We start from the raw sequence: 20,997 nt of genomic DNA, 5'->3' as shown, positions 1-20,997 counted from the left end.
AGTAACAGACCGTTTCCCTTACTGTCTCTGACATACACATATATACACTCATACATATACACGACTGTTTTGGATATTATCTCCTATATGAGGGTTTTCCCTGGGGTTCTATTTTTATTTCCAGTAGCAGATAGCAGCCTTGGCTCACATTCCAGTGTGACATAAAGGTGCCACAAGGAAAAAAAACCCAAACCTTTAATTGTTGCAGTATCCCAGAAGATATTGAACAGGTGCAAATGAATAAATCAGTGTGCAGTGCCTGACCCCAATTTCTTGAACATATGATACCATTTTATTTGGTTAGCTAATGTGGCATAGACCACGGACACACGCTGTCAAGTTTCCTTCTGCTGAGCACTTTTTTGGGGAGAGCCATTACACTACAAATTCATCATGTCTTCCAAAGTTTGTAACTGATACTCACTGAAATGATGTCTGCTTAATTTTTCCATACAAAAGATCACTTCCAAAAAAAGTGTTAATTTTCCTGGTGAAAATGGAACATATGATTTATTCTGTGAAACCACTGGTCAAAACAAACTGAGCGGGTTTTTACATCAAGATTACTGTTCTGAGTATCCAAATAAGCAGAGTACTACCACTGAGTCATGAGAATGAGTGTTAACAAATGACAATGCACCTAGTAAATGGAAGGACTATGATGTATCCTTTGCAGTGAAGATGATAAAGGCCTGCATTCAGAGTAGAACATCATGACATTATTTTTCCCCGCATGAATAAGAATTCAGTTTCGTGAACATTCTCTGATGGCTAAAGTAATAGTTTAGAAATTATTATTCCTAATCTCACATAGCAGCAGCATTTATTTTTAAATGAAAACATAACTGCTCCAATTTTATTTTCACTGAACTGCCAACATTTTGAAAAAAAGCTTCTAAAAATATTAACTTTAACAAATAAAAGGTTTGCAAACATAATAAAGAATACTGGACATCTAGTCAGATGGCATGTCAATCTTCTATGACTAAGTTGAATAAACTATATTTAGTTGCTTCTTTAGTTATCTGTAGTACAATTTAAGATCATTCTTTCTGTGATTTTTTTCCCCCATGGATATAGATAGCGTATTGTTCCCCTTATTCTTCTTATTCCTACACAATACTTTACAGCAATTGTTTGTATGTTTAAAAATTGCTATAAGTCTAAAGAGCTGCAATTCTTTCAAGCTTTTTTTGGAAGTCCTATGCTAGACAGCTGTGACAATTTTCAGTGCTCCCCTGCCTTTCTGCAGCATGTCTGTCTGTACTTGCAGTACTGTGGTCAGATCGGGATATATTCTGGTTAAAGCCTGACAATTCTAGTGTAGAACGCAGGATTGCTTACATGTCATTCTGACTAAAAATCTCTTTGAATATCCTGCTCAGTGGGTTTTTTGTCTGTCTATAACATGGTGGTATTTCTCATGCCTGGCTTGGGATTAATGTGAAACTCCTGACCCTGTACCAAAGACCTGTTCCCTAACCATCTGTAAATTTTTGCATTTATTTGTTCCTAAATATAGTACTTTGCACATGTCATGTTTATCAGATAACGTCTCCAATATGATGAGTTAATATTCAGTTCTGATTCTATGCTCCAGTATACTTGCAGATCTTCTCAGCTTAGCATGATCTTCAATTGTAATGAAGTTCCCATCAAAGCTTTCTCTTTATTTCGTCGTCCTCCAAGTAATTTAGAAAATTTATATGAAGTCATAGTGGAACTTCAGTGGAAAGTTCCTTAGGAACCCATTTGGTTCACTGATAAATAGGAAGATAAATAATTGATAATTACTTAAAAATTATGATTTCAAACCAGTTTTGCACCCGTTCCATAATGTCTTATTCCAAACCATGCTTCAGGTTGAACTTAGTACTATCTGATACGAGAAAGGGTCAAATAATATTCTCATGTCCAAGATATGAATGACAACTACTTCTTTTCTGTTCTCCATAATGTCTACTACAACCTATTAATGAACAATTTCAGATTATTCTGACATGTTATTTGTGACAAATTCTTGCTGACTGTTAGTATTCTCCTTTGTCTCTAAGTGTTTAGAAATAATTATATTACATTTACACTGTAGAATTTGGCAAGAAGTAAGAACTAGGAAATGAAATGACATTTCTGTCTTGTGGAGAATTTTGCAGTTTCTTTAATACATTTAGCAAATTAATTTATACTTCAGCAGTGTGTTTTTAAAAGATGGTTTTATGCTAGTCTGCTATGGATAACCAAAATGCTTCATTGCTACCTCAGGAACAAGCAAAAACTAATTGTCTTCCAAAGATGACCTTTAACTAAAGGTCAAAATATGAATTTCAAACTGGAGACATTTGAAATGGGTTATTTAAGATATTGTAGCTGATCTCCTCTCAGGAGTGATGCTTGAACAGCTCATGTGGCCTTTCAGTGCTTTAGCACAGTGGAAGAACAGTTTACAGCTGGGGATGTGAAGGTGACATTCTAGGCAATGATGGTTGATGGACACCCCATTGGCATCACCGAGATGATGCGTCTTCTAGTGCCAAAGGTTACTTTAGTTTTACTTATGAACTGAACAAAGGCATGTGTAGCACATGAGATAATCAGTGACATTAAGCTGAATTTTAATGTCATTTTACAGAAATTCACTCACAACTGGTTGAAAAATTATAGGTGTGAGTAAGCAATGTTTCCTAAGCATAGAAAATTTGGGAAGTTATAGTAAGTGGCATCTGATGCAGGATTAAAATCTAAGAGGAGAATTACTTTTTTTCCCAGACGTTGATAATTCACAAGGAGGGATAGGACTTTTTAGGCAATGTGCAAATGTAATGAACAGTGACCTATGAAGTCATTCTGACTAAACAAAATGCTGTTGCCTCATATAACAGCTCTTAGTACAGAAATTAGAATCAGTATGTCTCAAAGGCATCCTCAAAAGATTTTATTGCTACTTTCTCCTATTATGACATCTTATGAGGAACTTGAAAAGGCAAAAAGTATGTGAAAATAAAGTGGTTTGAAAGAATTATTAAAAAATAAGAAGTAGGTTTGTATTTTGAAATTAATTCTATGTTTAGCATGTGGAAGGAGTGGACATTTATTGAAAAGATTTTTTTTTCATAGCTGCATAAATAGAATCATGGACTAATTTAAGCTGAAAAGGACCTCTGAATGCCATCAACTCTAAGTCTGTGTCCCCACCCCTCACCAAGAAGGCTATAATAAGAAATAATATGAATTACTAAAAATACACAGTATTTTACAGCCTTACATTCACCATGCGCAGCTTTCGAAGATGAATTATTACAGGCAAGGGAAAAAAATACCATTTAATAGTAACTTAAGAAACTAAGACAATTCTATTAATTTCAAAACAATTTCTTTATGATTCAATTAACTTCTCATTTCCACTCTATACAGCTTGCTCTCAGCAAAGACAGATGTTAAATTACTTTTAAAGAGTTATTACTGTTCCTAAAATTACTTCTTAATGTCTCCAGCAAAAGTTAAGGAGATGATTAAACACATGCGACCAATGCAGACCAGTTTTCACAGACATACTGAGCATATGCAATTGTAAAATCAACAGGAAATCATATGGTTGTTGAAGCATTCTTGGAAAAGAGGGAGTGAGTTTGCCTGAGTTGAAAATTATAGCTAGACAGCATTCTGAAAGAAATGACCAATTTAATTTCACTGTTGTTTTCTGGCTGAATTGTTTACTTTGAACTATTTGAAATACTGTAATGAAGAACATTACTCAAATCTTCCACATTTAAAGAAATAAAGGGATTTGTTTGTTATAGTCAAACACCTAAGCCGAATATATACCAATTTTTTTATAGCTCCTTTCATTCTGCTAGAATAAAATAATGATACTATATTTAGAGAATGACTATATCAGGTGATAAGATAAAGAATATGGCTTGTGTATGGCATACCTGTAGGTTTGCAGGCTAAATGAATACAAAAATGAAGCCGAAGCACTGTCGGAATTCACAGAAAGAGCTTAAGGTAAGTATAGGAAATCAACTTGAAAAATAGTCTCTAAAACAAAGCTATAACAAAATTTCCTCCTCTGTGACTCCACCTCAGTGACTCCATCGTCAGATACACTGTCACGAGAACTTCCCACGCAGCCTTGACAGCAAATCTTCTCCCAATCCACCCCCTACCTCCTTTTCCAAGCAAATCCTTAATAGTCAAAACTCAATTCAAAGCTAACTAAACTAGGTAGAACAAGACCTTAGAGCCTGGCTCTCGCCAACAGTTCTGCCCATCCAATAACTATCAGCATAAAGCATCTTTCACTTCATTCTAGTAACTGTTTCCATTCTATACTATATCAGAATATTTCATTAACAGTCTGTCTGCTGCTCACAGGTAGCCAGGATAACTAATTGTAGTTAAAGCAGCACCCTACCTTGTAGCCATTACTTCATTTGAGGTTGAAATCTATGATACAGTATCTAAATGACTACAGTTTTAAAATGTTTCATCAGGAAATAGGCACTGTATTCTCACACATAAGGCTGACTTATTTAGCAATGAAAGACCACATGAAGAGTACATGATTAAAAGTTTGCTTCATTGTTTTCTCAACTAAACCCCATTTAGGCTAAACAAACATATTTATTGGGAAAGAAAACAATGTCTGATACCTGGTTCTTTCTTCAGTTTTGCTATACATACTTTGAAAATCTTTGGATAAGAATCTGGGTATCTTATATATAATATATATTAACATCTGATTTAATCAAATTCAAGCTCTCTCAACCAGCTTCTAACTTTTTAAATGTATGACTTTATGATCAGTTGCATTAGGATCTGAAAATACATATCCATGGGCTACGTCTCAGATCTATTGCTTGCCTCTTACATAAACTCATAGAAATCATTTAACCTCTTGGTATCACAGTTTACTCACGTTAAAGGTAGCATTTGATACCTATTTTCCTAGGGACACAATGAGAACTGATCAGTATTTTCAAATATCAGAATTTGCCTGAGAACTGCTACTCAAATGCAAAGCGGAATTCATGTACCTTATGACTGATGCATTATACTATATAGTTGAACAGTTTATCCTCTCATGGTAATATCAAGTCTATTACTTTAACTAGAAGTTTCCTGTTACAATAAGCAATAGAAACCACCAATATATTTATAATAAAATGTTTTGAACAGAAAACAAAAAGAATACATTTGATCAAGTGGACAGCCAGTGTCACCATTTGCTATGCTGCAGTTTACCTGATAAATCAGAAGTCAAGAGGAAGGGAGGCATTCTTGCAAGAAATGAGCATTTTCAAAGCCTGTTCATTTTAACAGAAGTTGAGAAAATGAAGAACCTTTTTGAACTGGGCAAATATACCTTGATTTAAATGGAAATTGTGAGCAAACCACTAAGAAATCCTAGGAGTTGGAGAAAAGCTATTTTAAGCTATTACATATGGTTTGCGTTGCTAGGGAAACCTCTTTTGCAGTGTTCATTTAGCACAGATGCTCAGGAAAGCTCTGTCTCCATGTCATACCATTTCGGAATGCTTCAGAATGTGAAGAAATAGAGATGCATGTATACACACATGCAGACAAAAATATCTCTGTAATTTTATCTTAGTCATGTTCTGTGTCTTTGGTGGAAGTTAGTTCTTTCCATTTCTGACATGAACCCAGTGATAAATCAAAAGCTTTGTAATTAAAACCCTCTGTTTCCAGACTGAGGCTATTTGTTCAAACATTGCCTTCAGTTTTGATCCTTTTTTATCCGTTTGGGTTCATGTGTTAGATAGCCATCTATTTAGAGCAAAAGATTTGCCTTTGCCATATACATAGTGAAAATGCAAGGAGAAAGGCCAGCTCTGGTGACATTTCTGGCCCACCCTTTTGACCCTAGGGCATTGTGTGACCTGCCAAAACATATCATGTAACCTGCTCCACACAGGGTTTCTGTAGCCGCGGTGTTCTTCATTCTCCCTTTAGCTCTTCAGCGCCCAGGTAGGTGACAGCCTGGTCGGCAGTTGCAGGCTGCCATGCCCGGACACACCTGCCACGCTGTTGAGGGGACAGGAGGGCTCAGACCCTGGGCATGCCACTGGGCATGAAAATGTGTGCTGCCTGTTCTTTTCTATTTTCAGAGAGCAACAGCTCCATAAATTTTGAAAACATAGGATTTGAATTATTTAAAAAGAATTAAGTTTTCAAATTTTGCAGTATTTCAGTCTCTCCGTTTTAAAAGACCTTGTTTATCACTGGGGGCATGGCATATTATTACTGTACAGCATTATCCACGCTTGGTGCCCTCTTGGATCGTCCCACTACAAAGAGAGTGCGTTCTCACTGTCTATCCAAGCAAGGTACTTCAAAACTGCAGTGAAACAGTTCATGAATTCAGCTATATATATTAAAATCCCTGTGCAGGATGGACCTATAAATACATGCAGAATCACATTTTGGGGATATGTGTCCATGCGGTCACATAATAGGTATATAACTACTCTTACAAGTATGCTGCAAGCTCAGGAAGCAGCTTTTGAGAGTTTAATTATTGGATTATATTGTACACCAGGAACCTGTATTTTGAGTACTAAACTTCTAAGGCCTTGAAGTTTAACTTACAATTTAACAATGATTTGTAGTTTGAACCCTCCTCAACAAAATTTAAAAAGTCAACAGAAAATGTTTAGAAAACATATTTTAGAAGATAAAAATTAAGTCCATCTATGGATGTGCTATTGAAGGCACCTCACAATGTGCTATTAAAGGCACTTGACTTTAGTCAATAAACCAAAAAGAAACTTGCTGATAAAGGCGACAATAAAGATATACTCTGAACAAAACATATGGTGTTCTACAGTTTGAAATTATGTTTATAATGGATATACATTGATCTAAGCAAATATTAATAACTGTAGAACCAAAACTTGCCAGTATTGCCTATCTGTGAACCATACTGTTATTTACATATCAGAGGGTAATGTAAGAAAAAGATAGTGGGTTAGAGATTTGTAGAGTCTTAGCACTACCAAATTAGGTTTAGGCTAGGTAGGAAAGAGGCAGGAATTGATTCTTGCTACAAGGTAATATAATTGCGGTAACAAAACCCATCAGTTATTTTGGACATCACAGCTACAGCTTTCTGCAGAAATTTCCCTATTTCATTCAATACACTGGTGAATTTTGTGCTTCTGTTCTCTGTGATGAAGTGTCATTAAAAATATCTGTAAACACGAAACTATGATTATATCCAGAGTTTTAAAGCAAACATAACGTAAACATCTTTTAGAACAATACTTTGCAAACAGCATTTAAATATTAAAATGCTTGTTCTAAGTCATGATTTTCATGACTGTCTCACAGAAGATTGCTTCCAGTCTATCCAGCTGGTCATTCAGTTTAGAGAAAACTACAAGTAAAGCCAGAAATTCCCTCCTATGCTATTCCTGACCTTCCCTCCATGGCCCCTGCCCTTTCTATGTGCTAGTGCGGTGGCTTAGGATGAACTTTTGATCTTTCTGTTTGAAATGCTTGACCTAGTAAAATCATCCAACGGTAGAGCCAACTAAGTCTCTTGATATATCTTGTCACAGTGGATTTACAAGGAGTGCAAGACAGCTTCCTGGGAAGTTACAGTCTTGTGATCATGCAGGCGCCAGACTGTCCAATCATAAAACAGTGAAGGTGAAAAAAAACACAGAAAGGAACAAGGTTGTAAGTCAGGACTAATTTTTTGTCTTAATTTGGGGTTTTTTTCATTCACTTAAAGGATGCCAAAGTAATCTATAAAAGAAATTTAGAAAGGCTCGGTGTTACGATACACCAATAAAGTTGCTCAGCATGAAGCTCCCGTGGGATGCTGCAAAGTAGTAAAGCTCATATGTGCCTCGTACTTCCTCATTCAATATGTAGCTCAATTACTAGTTAGCTCTTTAAAGTTCCCTTATACTTTTTCACTTAGTGTCACAGTGAATTTGGACCTGAACTTAACACAATTAGTAGAACAAGAAGTCAGGACTGGGCCAGTTTGGCCTGTTCAGTGGAGCAATAAAGCTCTGTTATGTTTACTAGCAAGCTACTGAGCTTTTATTCTTCATTATTCTTCATCTGGAATTATTTCCGTATATATTTTAAACAATACATCGGGTTGATACCTCATCTCTGAATTTTCACAAGTTGTTTTCTAAGTCTCTACAGTTCCTAAAGCCTCCTTTGTTGTTCCCCATATGTCAAGCCATTAAATGAAAAGCCTGTTTTTCACTTTTAATGGCTACTGCTGGGACATTTCATAAATCCACTGATGTTAAAAATGACAACTTTTTACCTTTTCTAATAAGTAGCTTTCAATCATAACCATATTTTAAAATAATTTTGAAGAGTAACATAGCTGAAATGTGAAATTTATAATTTCTAGACTCTTAACTTTTTAATCTGTTACTTTTTTATCTATAAACTGTTACTGAGGTCTTTTAGGTTTTACTACACCCCAAGTACAAGACCAATTTCTAATGTAGATTATTTGAAGGAAAGACTTGCAATATATTGTGATGTGTACACTCATGGCAAGATAGAAATGTAAAACCCCAGCAAAAAAGGGTCACAGAAGAAACATAAATATAATTTCAGCTTTGCCTGTTCAACTGAATACATCAAATTTCACATTGAATTTGGAGAGAACATCAATTTTATTCAACAAACAGATATTCAGCAGAGAGTGTCTAGCAAAAGGTGAGCAGGAAAGGCTCACCTACCCTTAAAAGATTTGATTAGCTCTCATTTGATCTTCTTGGTAGTGGAAACATGGTCAGTAGGAACACAGTAAAATATGTTATGATACTGCACAAAAATTAAAAAACTAATAGCAGTTTTAAGAGTTGTACGAGAAAACTGTGAGAAACTGTGCAACTTCCCAAAAGAGAAGCTAGATAACAATAATTTCCAGAGAAGGTAGTGTCAATGTTTTCAGGACAGCCTTAAAACATTTAGATGGTAGTAGATTAATGTTTACATTAATCTACCTAAAGCCTTTTTACTCTCCAATTGAAATTCTCATTAAGTATATTATTACCTCTTTATAGTTTTTAAAATTATCAGGAGTCATAGGATCATAAGATGACAGGATATTTTGGGTTGGAGGGGATCTCAGGAAGTCTCTGGCCCAATCCCTGCTCATTTGTGAGATCAGCCCAGGTTGTTATTTAGTTGGTTCTTGAAAACCTCTATGGGTGGAGACAACATGACCTGGTGAATAGGCGTAAGCTATATCTTGTAGCATATTTTCAGTGAAACAATACACATTGCAAGCAACCTAAATCAATTCCTTCTTCAGGAGGCAGAAAACAAATCTAAGGGAAGATTTGTTTTTTCTTTCAAGTTTAGATACGATGGCATATTATCACATGCTTCATTTAGTTATTGTTATATTACAACCTCAGCAAAAGTTGTAACACATATCTTATTTAATAAATGTGATAAATTTCCTCTGGGGTTTTTTTGGTAAGATCACATTATGATGCAATTTTGGCTTCCTCCAGCCTGGAATATTGAGCAGTGCAAGCACCTCAGGAAAAAATCTCTCATAATAATACTGCAAGCAATATTTTCCACAGTTCGTATCAGTTCCACTTGTACTTTTCAGCCTTTATTTTTCTTTTGATTTCATACACTACTTATATTTACATTTCATGTTTTTATTCCAATTCAATTACAGTGAGCTGACATTGACACAGACCCTGGTTTGCTGGAGCAGTTATCGCTATTGTTTGCCAGGATAAATGCCATGTCACCAATGGCATCAAGAGTACAGGTTTTCTTAAGACATGTTGTCAGAAATAGTGTTAAATACGCTTGATAGTGTCAAATAAAAGCCTATCTGTAAAGGTTGTAAAGACCTTTCTATCTTACAAATATGCTATGGACTCATGAGCAGAGGTTTCCTCAGTAAGCAATTATGGTAAGTTGCTGTCTCAAACCCCTACTTTTCTGAGCAAGCATACTAGACATTCAGTGGACATTAACTTTGACATTAGCCAAAAATGCATATAATAATGAATACTAAGATATTTCTCAGCTATTAAAAAAGTGAGAGTCAGTCACCAAGAATGAAAGCAGAAATAAAGCACAGTAGTCAATATAATTTAGAACAGTAACAATTCTTTCCATTATATGTGGAAGGGTATTCACTGTCTGCTGGTTTTATTGCACTGACTTGAGAGAAAATCCACTCAGTCGAGCCAGATATGAATACAGCAGGGCAAGTTATTTTAATGCCTTTCTAGACCTAGGTTGCAGTTATGTTTTCTGACACAGAAAGCCAGAAGATAACAACTAGCTAGAGGATATTTTGGTATCAGGATATCTGTATCTATGAACACTTAGAAATATTTGTTTATAACAGAGGGAAACATTCTCAGGGTATAATTATACAATTAAGGAAAGAAAGGAATTAATCACAAATAAAATTATGTAAGAAAAGCTAACAAAACTTTATAGAATAGAAAACTTCAGTCTCTCAAGTGTGCTTTCTATCTATGAGGCTGACCATACCCTTATATACATTCTCTCACTCTTTTCTAATAAATGTGTAATGACAGGGCACACTGGCTAAATAGGTTAAAAATTACACATTTCTTTTTTTTCCCATTGCAGTAGTGTTTAGCCTTGAATGAAGTATCCAGCAGATCAGCTGAATCACGTGAGGAGATATTTTGGAACAAGTCTGTAGAATTTTAAATGACTGAGGAAGTGTCACATACAGTGAAGTGGAATTTAAAGTGGTGCCTTCACCTGAAGTGAGGATTATCATGTTTTCTCATTTAAATGAAACGTAAGTCTTGTTATTGCCTAGTTAGAATCTAAACAGGTAAAAGTAGAAAAGAAAAAGATACAAAAAAGTAAATGACCATGGCAAGCCCAAGAAGAGAGTTCCTTTGCCTTTGGTGAAGTACAAAAAATAAGTGAGAAGCATGTTTTAAGGTATTATGGTAGTGGTTTGAGTTTTCATAAATCAAGATGTCTTTAAAAATCTCACAGCAGTATCGATACCCGATTAACTGCAAGGCTCAAAATGATAAGGGCGAGGATAGTTGCCATTGAGACTGTTACTCTCTGACTTTTCAAAATTCTGTTCACTGGAGAGGGAATCACCTCATATTCACTTTTTTTTTTTTTTTTTACACTTGTATCTCCCAGGCTCCCTTTTGTTCTACTTTTGCCATCACCAGCAAAAGGAGATAGCATAAAACAGGTCTTCCCACAATCTCTCCCATCAGGAGTCTTTCTGAAAGGTGCTTGATGAAATAAGAAACATGGACTTAATTAGATTTGTCTGTGTATAGTCACGCTTGGCTTAAAGCAAATTTTTTTGCCATTGGCTTGTGTTTTGTTTTGCATGTCCTCTATACAAAAATGCCACAAACTCATGTCCAGCATTTAGTCATTATTTTTCATTTTGTACATTTTGACAGCTTGAGATAGTGCTATATCAAGCCTTCTGGTCACACTGGGTTTTGTTCTTTAGAAAGATGCTACTAAATTATCTGACAACATTATCACTAGCTACAAGAAAGCTGAGCAAGAAGTATCCTCACTAAATCTTTCCTTTATGATTTTTAATTTCCCTCCAACATAATCATGTAATATAAACGTTAGATTAGAAATCATGCATTGCAGTGACGGCTGCAGAATGCTTCTTGTACTGTTGGAGTCTGTATTAATCAAGACAATTAAGTATTACTCATAGTGTATGTTATATCATATCTTGATGACTATGACTTACAACACTATGACTTAGTGTTGATTTTCTTGTTTATCTTAGGAAAAATGACTGTGAATTAAAATATAGTTTTGTTTAAAAATGAGTTAAACCATACCAGACATAAAATACTACCATCCAGGGAAATATTTCCTTCTTCTGCAGGAAATGGTTGAATGAGCGCATTAATGGTTAAGCATTCTGGTTCAGAGAAAAGGATTAGGCTTTTGGTTGCTGTAGTAAATAATAACTACAGGTCCTAATCATCACTGGTATAAACAACATAATGGCTAATGTCTTCAGTTTCTATGAAGTTGCTGCTTCCAACATCATTTACCCTGGTATTTTCTAATAAAACTTTTAAGTTCAAAAAAATCTATTGATGTCAGCATATGGAAATTGATTTTATCAGTGATGAACCATAGTTACAGATTCAATTTTTGTAATTTACTTATCCCTAAATGGCATCTGTTTAACCTTGTGTAGTTATCAAAGCAGTTGTAAAGGAATGACACGCAGATTTTACATCTGATTACTTCTAAACTAGTTTTCAGCAGTTCCTTGTAATCTCAAAATATCTACTTTAAAACTTTCTATCTGTGAATAGTAAGGTGATAGCTTTTATATACATGCAAACAAAAAGTAAAAAGTGAAATCAAGCATTGTTTATGATTTGAGAAAAAGGTCACATAGATATTTGAGATAAGTAGCCCCCTCTACCCTTAGCATCATCAGAACAAAGGTTATTTTTAAGATGTTAATGTACATACTCCTTCCTATCTTTTTATCGGAAATGTTTCACTTAGTTATTATTCTCTCTTACATAATGTAAATGAATGCGGTATTAATTCTCCTAGAGAATAATGTTCTTGAATGGTGATTTAAGATTTATCTAGTCGGGTCCAATTTAAATGATTTGTCTGAGGACACTCACTTCATCACTGAATATAGACATATATCTATTATAATAAAGCACTCATGGGAAGTACAGGCAGTGTGCTCTCCAGACCGATTAGAGCTCCAATTTTTAAGAGAGTATCTCATGCTATGGAAATCAGTGTCCCTAAGTCATGCTATTATAATGTTTATAGTAGTTTCATATTCAGATTAATTTGAATCAGGAAGAGAGTTATTATTTAAGTTGAAAACTTCTACTATATTACAAATTCTAGCACTGGCAGGTCACTGTGATAAAGTCCCTGGTTACACTGTGGCCATCCAATGGCCATCAAATATCAGAAGAAAGATTTACTGATTTTTGCTCCTATAGTCCTTTTGGCAAATTCAACAATTTAAACCAGCTAACTTTGCCCAGCCTATGAATACTGCATTTTAGGCATCTATCTCGGAACTGTGGATTTTACTCCCAGAGGAGCTGCACTACCACCTCGAGTCCTTTTGGGAAGGCACTGTGGGCCACTGCCTGCAAAGCCACAGAGGCCAATAGGACTTGCCTCACGGCCTTTCCCAACCTATCATTCTGGCTTAAGAGAAGTGGAGGCGGGTTGATTCCTAATTTTAACATCTCTTGAAATTTCTGAACGGGTCTACAATAAATTGCTGAGCAATTTTCGAAACCGAGCCACAAAAATCAGGAACAAAATCCCCTAGATGGTGACTTTTGAATAGGCATTTATATAACAGTGAAATTTTAAAATTTTGTCTTCAGCAGTTAAAAAAACCCGATTCGCATAGTTGCACTATAGTGTAACCGAAGAAGATCTGGACCAGATCTTACTGTGCTTTTACACAGTAATAAATTACAGAAACTACTTTCTACGTACATAGGAATATAACTTTTTTAAATTTTTCAACAAACTTTCCTCCTAGTAGCAAAATATCAATAGCTGAGGGAGTACATGTGCTAATAAGAACAACCTGCACTGCAGTGAGCATGGAAAATAATTTTCTAATTAACCTCCTCTGTTAAAAAAATAAATATAGAATTTCTAAAGGAAAACAGCTTGTTGTAGAGAGTGTTTGGATCTACCCCTCTTTGTAAAATGAAATGATGATGTGGCCGCAGGTGACATAAAATATAAAAGGCTGTACAGCACTCAGGGGCTCTGCAGTTTTGTTGCAGCCTCTGTTTTCCAGTGGAATTACCCCAACCAAATATGTGTTTTCCACTTATAGAAGAATTCAAAATATCATAACCCAAATTCATCCTGATATGAAACGTAATGGCATTCATCTGTATATATTATCATGTCTGGGGGGAAAGAATAAAACTTAAACCAGCTACAGTACTTTCAGCGGTATGCTGAAGCTCCTGTGTTTAATGATATGCACGCTTATACTTGTAATCCCAAAAGGGAAAACTTATTTTAACTAATGCCAACTGAGAAAAGTGACAGGTTTATGTTAATACTAGCAATAAAAAATTATTAAAACCAGGCAGTTTCAAGAGCTCCAAGTTCTAAAGGAATTATCAGTATGAACTTTCAATTTAGATAGAAGTCAGCAGTCTCTCCTTTAACTTAAGTAATTATACATTTCCATTGCTTAGTTCTTCATTTGCTGCATCATTTTCTGTCATTGTTACTACCTCATGTTAATGTTACTACCTCAGCAGTCATCAGCATATAGTACAATCTTCCAGACTCTCTTGGGTAAGAGTTTTTTATCCATACTTTAGGGACTTCAGCACAATCTTTGTATGTTATAAAGAATAAATAATAAAAGAAACAATTGCAGTAGAAATTTTAAGGCACAGGTTGGGACAGTTGCTGATGCAGTATAATTATATCAGCAAGCAGTTAGCACAGGTGCATCAACTTTATCATTAGTTTATCTGTGTTCAGTATGGCTTCCCAACCGAAATATTTGTCTTATTTCTCAGCCAACTGATGTGGTTTATCTCTAACAGATGTTACGGTTCTACAATTTTGTGTAGGAAAACAGGATCTCTCAGCCTGCAACCCCACGACATCACCCAACAGGCAGAGGGTCAGAGCTCAAACAGCTGCACAGGAGAGAGTCTGCCTACGTGGGGGCTGACCGCAGTTTTCTTGAATAAGCAGAAACAAATGAGAGAAAAAAAGATGATGAGTTGCACTGTAAATATTGCTGCACAAACAAACTGAACTGATGATGTTGCAGTTTTGTCTCATGCCTTGTCACCTCTAAAGAACAGAGTGCACCACAGAGCTGGTCACATTGGTGCTTTCAACTATGATAAAGTTGTTTGGATGTCTGATGTCTCTAACTGGTATCCACTTTTCTGCTGATGGCTGGTAGGATTTGCAGTGCAGAGGTATGGTGATCCAAAATCAAAATCTGTAAGTGATGTTGATAACTGAACTGTTACTTGATTAAACTGAATTGCACAATAGGTTAAATAGGTACATTCAGCAAATATCCAAAAGAGAAGTGGTCACCATAAAAATATAAATAATAGCATTATCAAGAAAAACAAAATTAAAATCTTGCATTTTGTCACCTGGTTTTCATGCAATATTATGCTTCCAAGATTCCTTATCACATTTACTTTCTGGTTTTTGGCCGTAGGCACACTTATTTAGGCACTTTAAGAACACACTGAATTTTAAAAAGAACACAGCAAATAAATAAATGGCATTTATGTTTTATCCTATTCTATTTAAAGACTGAGAAAAATTGAATTTATCCTTTATGTGCCAATTAATGAAGAGTGCTATGCTGATTAATGAAGAGTACCTCATGAAGACAGAATATAATTTTAACATAAATTAAACTTTAAAAAATTGTAGGTCTGGAACGAATCACAAAACTCATCACATCAATTCTCCTGACCAAAGAAAAGGTGAGATTTTACCTCCACAACACCATTTTTGAGTCACAGCTTGTTTGGGGTCCAGTGTAATCTAGCTGTTACCTCAGCTGCCACTTAGCCTGTGTTTCATTCAGGTAATTACTCACATGCAAATGTGAGCAGGTCTTTGAAAAATAAAAATTTGCCTACCATTGAATAAGGGCAAGGGCAAAGGTGGCTCTCTGAATTTATATACTGTTCCCCAAAAGTTTGTGACTCACTATCATATACCGATGCAACAATTAAACCTTGTTTCTATCATATGTCTGTCTGTAACAAAAGTACACCAGAAGCAAAATTTGCCTGGAATGGTTTCAGAACATCATCTGCCTTTGAAAGTAAATCCCTGATAAGTTTCAAGTGTGGCTCTACATGTTATTAATATCTTTTATATTTATTACTCTTAAAACATGCCATCCTAGCTTGATTTTGAATGTGTCATCTGGAATGTTGTCAAAAGTCATCCAAAAGTCAAGATGACTTCTGACAATGTTTTTCTGCCAGTAAGCTTTGTTTTGTCGTTAAAAAAAAAAAAAAAAAATTGTTATGACATGATTTGTTCTGAACAGACATACTGGCTGGTATTTACCTCCTTTTTATCGTCTAGACACTTAATGCTTTTTGATTATTTCTTCAAGTTCTCTGTTCATATTGTCTGTTTCAAAATTTCATGTTTTTTCTTTTGACAAATAGTACCATAATTTCACTATCCTTCAGAAATCTTGTCAGGAAAACTGAAATTATTTGACTTGGCTCTTTAAGATGAAATTCATAGAGTTCAGCTACTTTGAAGCATTTAAATATAGATTTACTTCTTCTCTCTCTAGGCTAATCCACATTCTTAAGCCATTATTACTAATGCTAATGGTGTTAACACAATTCAGCATCCTAGTGAATGCTAATGCAAAGATGACATTAAGCAGTTGGGGTTTCTGATTCTTTAGAATATTTTGTTGATAATTTTCCCTCCTGACTGAGTGGAGAACTAATTCCTCGGTCATCACGGGGCTAATGCACTTTTGGAAGCTTTTAATACTCAATATTCAGGTTTTGTTTGTCCTGTAGAAAACAAATATTTCTTCACCTTCCATGCTTCCTTTCTAGGTAGGTTCATATGAACACATTAACCCATACCACACAGAACAAGATATGACAGGTAAACATGTTCATACTAGCACATTTGCAGCTAGCTTGCCTCTCTTTGCATTACAGTCCACCGCATCCCTTATTACAATTCAGTATAAAGACATCAGACTTGAAGATATTTTTACTGACTTCTTTCTTTAAAACAGTTTCATCTCTGTCTTCTTTAGTTTGGTGATCCCTAGTACTATATTCTGAAGGTCAATATTTGAGTTCTCCACAGTAACAGTCATACGCTAAGGAAAACATATGAATATTTGTATTTGAATTTAATTTTTCCCTTCCGTATTTTAACGTAGCTACTATTTTGAATCAGCTGCTGAAGATAAACCAGCAATTATAATATTAACAAAAGTTAATGGAACGCTTTTTTTGCTTCCAGTATCTTTCAGTCTCTGAAGACCTTTGTTTTTGAAATAATTAATTATGTTAGTGGTATTTCTGCTGTAGTTAAAGGTCACTCTACAAAATGTGTGAAAAAAGTATCCAGGACTGAGGGAAATGTTTAGAATTTAACTCCTTTTCTAAATATTTGCATCTTAAAAATTATTTCTTTACCCACAAATATATAAACACTGTGGGAAATTATTTATTTCAAGAAACTAGTACTGTATATTTGCAATAGGGATGGTTGAATATTATTTTAGTTCATTTCTACAAACATCAAGGGTAAGTGCAATGTAATACATACTTAAATGCAGTACTTAGTGTGGATATAATGAATCTGAACAAAAGATATTATGAAAAAATAATTTTCTGAAAAATATTAAAGAAAGCTTAAGAGGTAAATAGCAAAATATGAAAGTTATGAATTTGGCATCGAGTAGCTGATGCAAAACTAATGAGCATATCATCCAGTTTTGCAGCTTCGTTTTCAATAAGGCATTGAAGGAAAACAAATAAAAAAGTATAGTCATTAAACTCACTGAGACAAACCAATTTTTGTAAGCTGTAAACTACAAAGGATACACAGTATAGGTGAGTTTGATTTGCCCCGTTTTCTTTAAAAAAATAGTTAAGAAAATGCATTTGATATTGTAATAAAGACCTTCAAAAGAAAGCTACAGTGTTTATTGCACTGATTATGTATATATTAATGAGTTTGCAATTAGTAGTTTAATCTGAGATTGCCCAGACAGAAACACGTGTGCACATACTGGGCACACGCACAGCGCATCTGAGGATTTCAGCTGCATCAGATCTGCTGCTTCTCAGGTGAATCACACCCCCCCCTCAGGGCTGCCAGACCTCAGGTACTCCAGAAATAAGGGGGCTCTGCCGCCCATAAATGATCTCACATAGCCTGTGAGTCTGGCAGGGCCAGACCTGAGTGAATACACTGAACTCTGCTGCATCTGAAAGGCATCAAATACACTGGGGAACTGAAGGGTTTTGACATACAGTGCCCCAAAGATGCCATATTTCAAAGGAGCTCTGGGGTGTCTGCGAATGCAGTACAGAAATCCAGAAAACTTCATGTTGTATGTCTGGAAAAACCCAGACGCGCAACACCCATAGTAACTGTGATTTTGTTCTAGGTCATTCTGAAAAGCACTGATGTACAGTAACTTTCCTGTATTGCAGAGGGGATGGAAAACTCTACCGTGTCCCTGTTCAATATTGCATTATAATTTGATTTCTAATTATTCCTCTTAAATCCTGATTAGCTATTTAATGAGGTACAGTCTTTGAAAATGTATGATCTAACTTATGTCTATTTTTATTTTTTTCTGAACTAGATGTTAAATTGTGAATGTAATCCAATATTCTGCTGAATTTAATACATTAATTTCATGAAGAGATTTTACATCTCCTAATAATTTTTGAATATGCATTAACAGTATCAATGACAACCAGTAAATTTAGTCAACTTGCTGCCATTATTTGCAAGTTGGGCTTGGAAACGTAAAAAACAGGTGATTTATATTTTAATAATATATTAAACTAATAAAATGTTTTTCTAAAAAAATATTTACCTAAAACAGTGTTGAAGATTGCAGCATTTTCAAGAGATGTGATATATATGTCTATCAACAAATGCATTACTATTTTACTAAAAACAAATGAATATAAATATAAGTATTTTTCTAAGAAAATATCAAAAAGGTGTTTCAATCTGCAACATAACTCATATTAAAAGGCAGTAAGGAATTACATCTTAAAAACCCAGTATGGGTATTTATAAGTGGGACAACTAACAATTCTGGAGTGGGAGGAGTATATTTATAATGTATGTTTCCATGAAAAGGCAGAGAAATAATTTTATTTTTATTATTTGCATTCAGATTCTAAAGGCTATGTAACATACTGATTTCATCAACTTTTAGTTTGGTAATTTATCTAGAATTATATGGTCCTTGTCAATCGTCTTCTGATTCATTCTTATTTAGTAATGTAATCTAATGTACAAAATATGAAGAGAAACAGAAATAAGACTTAAAACCATGTAATATCCAAAATTTCATACCACTAGATTTTAGCTATTAGTATCACCAGGAAATAGTGTTTGTGTATTCTGTTTGTGAATGATCAGGAGGCTGCACGTGTCACATCAGTGCTGTGCAAACAGTGCATCATTGACAAAAAACTCAGAAAAAGCTCAGTAAAAAACCCAGAAGAACCACTTCCTACAGTTAACTGTAGTAAACTGCAGTTTATGTGCAGCCTTATAAATTAAAACCTGCAGATACCAAACAAAAAAAAAAAAAAGGAAGAAGGCGTTGCCACACCAGGATCAAAAAAGCTTTGGGATTTTAAACATTAAAGACAAGGACCTGCTCAAGTGGGTTCTGAGGAGGCCACAAAGATGCTCAGGGGGCTGGAGCACCTCCTGTGAGGACAGGCTGAGAGAGCTGGGGGGTTCGGCCTTTCCAGGCTCTGGGGAGAATTTTAAGGGGCTACAGGGAAGGAAGGGAGGGACTCTTGATCAGGGGGTGTAGGGATAGGATGAGGCGTGACAGTTTTGAACTGAAAGGAGGGAGATTTAGATGAGATCTAAGGCAGAAATTCTTCCCTGTGAGGGGGGTGAGGCCCTGGCCCAGGTTGCCCAGAGAAGCTGTGGCTGCCCCCTCCCTGGAAGGGTTCAAGGCCAGGTTGGACGGGGCTTTGGGCAACCCGGGCTAGTGGAAGGTGGCCCTGCCTGTGGCAGGGGGGTTGGAACTAGATGATCTTTAAGGTCCCTTCCAACCCAAACCATTCCATGATTCTACAATTTCTGTACTGCCATTTAAACAAAAAATATATGAAGAGTATAATCAGCATTTATGCTGCTACAGTCATCACACTGCCTCTTTCCCTTGCAGGCTGTCCACAGCCAGCAGCTCGCTGCTTGGAATGAACACCAATGGCTCAGATGAGTATTTCCAGTCTACAAACCACGCAGAACAAACTTTCCGCAAAATGGAAAATTATCTGCAGCAGAAGCAACTGTGTGATGTCCTACTTATAGTTGGAGACCAAAAGATTCCAGCTCACAGGTACATTTCCCCATATTGTTTACATGGCTTCAAAACCTGACATTTCTAATGCTAGGTTAATTTATGCCAACCCTGCTTAGTTGTGAACGAATGGGTACTATAATTAGGACATCAGCTAACAATGGAATAAAATGATGTGATCAATGTTTCATAATTATTTCAAGTAGAATGAAATTCAAATATGAACCACTGATATTGTCCATCTCCCCTTCTTGCTGCTGTCAAGCTATAGCAAGATCAGTAAAGAAAATCTGCCCAAACAAGCACTATGGGAGAAAATTAGATTACTAATTACCCTTTTAACTTCATTGCTCACTGCTATAAGATTTGAATCCTATCCTAAATATAATGTTTCTATTGCACACACAATACTGAATTCCATGCTTGCTGTTGAAATGATGAAGTAATTTGCAGTGCTCCTAAAATGCTTTTATTTCAAGGTTGGTTCTCAGTGCAGTGTCTGATTATTTTGCTGCAATGTTTACTAATGATGTGCGTGAAGCAAAACAAGAGGAGATCAAAATGGAGGGAGTAGACCCTGATGCACTGAAAGCTTTGGTGCGCTATGCCTACACAGGTAATTTTTCCTCCATTACCCACATCATACTTATAAAGGAAGACAAAAATCTATTTAATGCATCTATAACTGTCACTTCTTCCATTTCATACTAGTACATGAATACATGCATAAATCACACATACATGATGTAAACCTTTCTCTAGAGAGGATGAATAAATGTTACTGATTTATATAGTGTTATTTTAGAAGATGTGCAGAAAAGTTAACATATAAATCCATATTGGATGTCTGTCTCTAGCTAGATACAAATTATTTCAGGAATTCT

At 35.4% G+C, this 20,997-nt stretch overlaps 1 protein-coding gene across 1 annotated transcript in view; it reads left to right on the top strand.

Annotated features, from left to right (window-relative positions):
- KLHL4 (kelch like family member 4) overlaps positions 1 to 20,997 on the top strand; it is a 48,229-nt gene that overhangs the window by 5,606 nt on the left and 21,626 nt on the right. Inside the window, exons 2-3 of the mRNA XM_074915191.1 lie at positions 19,979 to 20,152; positions 20,593 to 20,729. Coding sequence (XP_074771292.1) covers positions 19,979 to 20,152; positions 20,593 to 20,729 — 311 coding nt within the window. The remainder of the gene's footprint in view (positions 1 to 19,978; positions 20,153 to 20,592; positions 20,730 to 20,997) is intronic.

Source organism: Athene noctua, chromosome 11 (assembly GCF_965140245.1).
Source record: "Athene noctua chromosome 11, bAthNoc1.hap1.1, whole genome shotgun sequence".
Classification (NCBI taxonomy): domain Eukaryota; kingdom Metazoa; phylum Chordata; class Aves; order Strigiformes; family Strigidae; genus Athene; species Athene noctua.
The sequence above is the reverse complement of the archived record's forward strand: the minus strand, read 5'-3'. Positions and strand labels throughout refer to the sequence as shown.